The sequence below is a fragment of the Ipomoea triloba genome, chromosome 4 (assembly GCF_003576645.1).
Source record: "Ipomoea triloba cultivar NCNSP0323 chromosome 4, ASM357664v1".
Classification (NCBI taxonomy): Eukaryota; Viridiplantae; Streptophyta; class Magnoliopsida; order Solanales; family Convolvulaceae; genus Ipomoea; species Ipomoea triloba.
Genome location: NC_044919.1, coordinates 18,134,666 through 18,139,989, shown reverse-complemented (window position 1 = coordinate 18,139,989; position 5,324 = coordinate 18,134,666). Strand labels below are relative to the sequence as shown.

Below are 5,324 nucleotides of genomic sequence, written 5' to 3'. Positions count from 1 at the left end.
TACTAGAACTTGTACTGAAGTATTTAGATTAAAGAACACAAAAAATAGCTTGTTCAGTTCAAATTAATTCCAACATAAAAAGAGTACTGCAACAGACAAAAGGTTCGAAAAAAAAAAAGGCAGCCTCCTGGAACACAAATTTCACAATTCCATGACATATATTGTAAGGACGAAAGTTTCTAAGTCAGATTACTTTTCCAATTTGTTTTCTTTTCTTCATATGACAGCTAGCATAGCATTTTGCAACAGTTAACAAACTAACAGGTGGATTATTCATCATAATGCAGCTAACAAATTTGAGGTAAAGCATTCTTAGGTTCCAATTATTTATTTATTTATTTATTTTAGGGGTGTTGTGGGTGGGGAGGTGTTTAGAGCCTGACTTTGAGGGTGGCTAGCCAAGCAACAATAATATTAAAGATTAAAACAACAAAATTAAACTTGAAAGCAAAGCATATTATATTATATTATATCGCACCATGAACAGCTTGGGGAACTTGTAGAGGAATTCTTGTCATAGGTATCCCCGATTTCCTGTCCATGGCTGGATTGCCACCTTCTTTGATGGAACATTTAGAGAAATCATTCGTAACGTCTGCTGGACTTTGCCCGCCACAATTTTTTGAATACAAGACAGATGGCCTGCATCCAAATCTTTATTTAGGGGCCAAACCAGCATGAACATTATATTGACACGAAAGAGGTAGTATGCTATGTAGAAGCATTGACCAAACGGTGAAAATGGAGTTCCAGAATTCTAAACAAAATCGATCTATCTACCTTGGCAGTGATGAGGCTTGTTGTCTCTCAGGTGGGGCAACAACTCCTCCACCTTTTCCATAGTGCTCCTCAAGATATGCAAATTGTTTCTTAAATTTGTCAACCGCACTGTAGTTAATCACGAGTGGGAATAAAAATATTTATTAGAAGCATATGATTAAGATGTACGATGTTGAGGATACATATCAAACATAAACCTTATAAAAATCTCATTTAATTGTGGTAACATGTAAGGAAAGCCAGTAGCAACACGTAGGGAAGGAAAATCAGGCCTGTGGGCAACTGACCGAGAAATAGAACAAAAAATTTTAGATTTCTCTGATTTCAAATGCAACCATGTATAAGGATTTAGAAAATATGCCAATACTTCAGCCTCCATTCCCCTCAAAATCCTAACAAGAAAAGAAAATCCAGATCGAGCTAGAGAGTGGCTTCATCTTCCTTAGGTAATACTAATACATGATATGAGAAGAGTCAGAAGACTGGTAACAATTCATTACATGCATTTGCATAAATAAGGATGTTCACAGAAAAAAGGGGAAAAATGCATCAGAAAGATGTTGAAAAGGTAAACATCTCAAATAAGTTTTTATAAGAATACCTAGGATACATGAAACCCGTTGGCTCTGCCCCCTCTACGTACTCCTTCAACATCTTTGGATGGTATTCTAGAATCTCTCGGTAGATTATATCTCTTACATCCTCCTTTGTTATCCTTCGCTGTTCAAACTCAAATTCCATTTTTGTAACTGGATGTGCAGAAGGCTCTCTCTCAACTTTGGCCAAGTTTCTGAAATATGGATCTGCAAGAGCCTGGAAGCACGTGACACAATAATATGATCTTTAAAATTTGAATTTCTAGTTGTTTTGCTAAAACTGAACAAGGCAACACACCTACAGTACCTCTTCGGCAGTAGGTCTATCTTTTGGATCGAAAGCAAGCATCCTTTCCAGCAAGCATAGTGCAAGGGGGTCAGCATTTGGAAATTTATAGGAGAAAGGTATGGGCTTCTTTTTACGCATGCTGCTCAAATACCTTCGAGCTTTTTCATTTCTAATCTGTGGACCATAACCAACTTTTAATCAACCAAAAACTCTATATAAATGAAGAACAAAATAGAAATGAGATATAATCACAATGTAAACAAAATATAACAGCCATATACCCTGGCAATGGCTTCGGGAGATGGCGTTCCCAATAAATCAGTCATCAGATCCAACTGGTGAACAACATTTTTCCCAGGAAAGAGAGGTTTTCCAGTTAAGAGTTCTGCAAATATGCAGCCAATGCTCCATATATCAATAGCTGGTGTATACTGAGGACAAATAACAGTAGACAGATTTTAGTATGCTACAGTTTCCCTGACAAGGCATTTAATAGGCGTTAATAATATCAACCTAACAAATACTGATTAAAACCAGGATAGGCTAATGCTATTTCCACCTTAGAGAAAAAGGATCCACACAATTCAGGAGCCCTGTACCATCTTGTTGCAACATAATCCTACAGAAGATTAGCAGCGGTTAAGAATGAGGTGGTAATGATCTGCAATATTATATTATATATTCCACACTAATACAACCCAGTGCATGAAGAAACATACTGTCCAAAATATAGCTGTGGGGGCATCATTGAAGGCCACTCTTGCAAGACCAAAGTCACAGATCTTGAGTTTGCAGTCAGCATTTGCTAATATATTTTTTGGTTTTAGGTCTCGGTGAAAGACATTGGCTGGGAAAATTATAATGTTCATCAGAAATTCAGATAATAAGACAATGGTTTCAGTTTACACAATTAAGGATAGTGTAAATGGTAACATGACAGGTGCTTGTTTGTCCTGTAGCTTATTGGAGTTTATGCCATAAGTCGGGCCAAGCAGGTTTTTTAGAAAGTTCATTTCAGAGTATATAAGAGGTAATTTGTCTTGGCTTATTTGAAAAGCTCTTTTGTAGAAGATGGGGATGTTTAATGAACTTTTTATTTTTATTTAATTAGCCCCTCACATCCTAAAAAGTTCTGTTTTATAAGTTCTTACTTAAAAAGATCTTTTTGCCTCTTATCTACTTGGGTCAAACATGTTAATAGTATAGTACAAAGTATATATATTGAATGCTCAATGAAATGAAGAAAAGACATAGTAGGAGTGTAGGACTAGCAATCATACAACCTGTGTGTATGTATTTTAATCCTCGGAGAAGCTGATAAAGAAAGAATTGATAGTGTTCTGGAGTCAAGTCATCATTTGCTTTAATGACCTGATGAAGATCAGACTCCATGAGTTCAAAAACTACATATATGTCCTTGAATTCCCTTCGAGAAGGAGGCAGTAAGATGTGCTTGATTTCCACTATATCAGGATGGCGAAGAAGTCTAAGAAGCTTAATCTCCCGAAGGATACGTGTTGCATCGGAAACATGCTCGAAGATATCATTTATCTTTTTAATTGCAACTTTCTCACCAATATATGTATCATATGCAGAGCATACAACTCCATAGCTACCTTTTCCAATTACTTCCTCGATTCTGTACCTGCTACCCTCACCATATTCTGTGAAGAAATCTACATCTGCAGATGCCTGCATTATCAAAAAAAAAAAAACAAAAATCAAATGCAACGTTAGAGATATTCAAGTCATTAATATGTATTAAAAGAAATGAGGGAGTGATATTTCTTCTCCCCCTAACCCCCGGCATTTCAGTAGCCTCTAATCCCCCAAATGCTTACATTCAAAGCTTGGAAGAGAGGCAAAGAGACACCAGAAATGCTACCTGGAATAGCTATTATCATTATTTGCCCCTCAAAAGCACACATGAATCTTTGTTTTACATATTCATCATATGTTTGGAAACAGATCTTACCAGCTTTGTCATTTGCAACCTAAATGCACACAACACTACCTTCCTTCGACCTCCCACATATGCATCACAAAGTAAACTAAGTAAACTAAACTTTGAGATGCATCTACTGCCAAGCCACTTAGACAGTGATAAAGTTGATTCCTTCTCCCTACTATACCTAATGGCTGAAATGAAGGCAATCTTTGGATGACGAGGGAACCCCACAACCCTTTCGACTTGTGACCCTAACTGGCAAAGGACCTCAATAAAGTAAACCAACCTAGGTTACTCATAGATGACCGGCTCAAACGAAGGGGGGCAAGGATTCGAAGTCATGACCTTATTGTTACAAGCGTGGATCTCTTACCATCTTGGCTAGGGTTTCCCCTCAAAACCCGCTGAAAGCAATCTTCAGATGGCAAAAGAAAGTAATTGTGGGCTCTAATTGAGTTAGGTTCCTACCTGATGATAGAAGGTTCTCCACTTCAACTTAAAGCAAGAAATACAAATCCACCACATTACATTCCTGCAGCTAACTATTACAACTCTAACTAAATTTACGTACTCATGTCCTTCAAGCTGATTCCAAAAATCTAATGCTCTAATCTAAATTAGTTCCACCAGTGAAAATTGGATTCATGAGGAAACTAGGTTGAGGTTGTGTAGCAATACAACTTCAATCCATTCCTAACTCACAACAGGAGTCAGTCATAACCATAAAGACAACTAAGAACCCACCCACAGTTTAAAAGCTATATATATAAATACATGTAAATATGTATACGTATGTACGTATATAAAATTGTCTTTGAACAAGGGTAGAGTCTTACCTTTTTCCGCTGATCAGGCTGCATATCTTGTACATAAAAGCATGAAAATACCGAATCTTAGCTATCTAAAGCAGAGATTAGATCGCAGAAAGGGTATAAAGAGGTTGACTTCAACAAAAAGACAAACACTTTGGAGAATCAATACCCCAGAACTCAAAAAATAAAAAAATAAAAACCTCCGGATAACCCCAACAACAATAAATTCACTCAGAACCGATCTTCTGGCAAAAAGTGAAACCCAAAAGTCAGGCGGAGCAAGGGAGACGGAGTGGAAAAATGGGATGCCGGGAAACTGTAAAATTGAAAAGCTATGTTCTGGGTATGCAACTATTTTTATACTGATACTGATTTGGATGGCAGGCAGCGAGATTCTTGGAAAAAGTGTAGACTATGAATATGATATATACGCAAAATAACAGCTGGAAAACAGACAGGGCTTTCCTTAAATGATCCAGCACCAAAGAAAATGGGCGGCGATGATCTCCAGTGTCTTTGCAACAGCCAACAATGCAAAAGAAAGGAACTACTCCGTAGGCAAAGGCAAGGGTATCTATGACTCCCTCAGTCCCTGTCAATGGTTAACATATAGAAAGAGAGTAAATGCCGCCAGTACAACTAGATCTTGGGAATAGAGGGAGGGAATATCTCTGCAAAATATGTTGCATATATTTACTAGACTATTTTATATATCCTTATCTATAATACGGATGAGATTTTTTATTAGTATATTGAGTATCTTTTATTATAAATATATATTATTTTTTCACATAGAGGTAATGTCTCATGATTATTTTTAAATAAGTATTTCAAAGTATATTAATTTAAGATTATATATGAGATGTTCATTCATACTTAATTGAACGTTGAATTTATTT

The 5,324-nt window shown here is 36.6% G+C and overlaps 1 protein-coding gene across 3 annotated transcripts in view; it reads right to left on the bottom strand.

Moving 5' to 3' along the window:
- The window catches only part of LOC116016546 (mitogen-activated protein kinase 15-like), a 6,257-nt gene extending 1,185 nt beyond the window's left edge, over window positions 1-5,072 (bottom strand). The window contains exons 1-9 of one of the 3 annotated variants that reach the window (XM_031256865.1): window positions 4,450-5,072; window positions 2,949-3,357; window positions 2,385-2,512; window positions 2,225-2,284; window positions 1,947-2,096; window positions 1,684-1,839; window positions 1,382-1,593; window positions 781-888; window positions 479-642 (exon numbers count right to left, since the gene is read on the bottom strand). In XM_031256865.1, coding sequence (XP_031112725.1) covers window positions 479-642; window positions 781-888; window positions 1,382-1,593; window positions 1,684-1,839; window positions 1,947-2,096; window positions 2,225-2,284; window positions 2,385-2,512; window positions 2,949-3,357; window positions 4,450-4,473 — 1,411 coding nt within the window. In that variant the 5' untranslated portion in view covers window positions 4,474-5,072. Of the gene's footprint in view, window positions 1-478; window positions 643-780; window positions 889-1,381; window positions 1,594-1,683; window positions 1,840-1,946; window positions 2,097-2,224; window positions 2,285-2,384; window positions 2,513-2,948; window positions 3,358-3,506; window positions 3,585-3,640; window positions 4,376-4,449 lie in introns of those variants that run through there. The other 2 variants (XM_031256866.1, XM_031256864.1) reach the window with 2 other exon arrangements.
- Window positions 5,073-5,324: the final 252 nt, after the last annotated feature.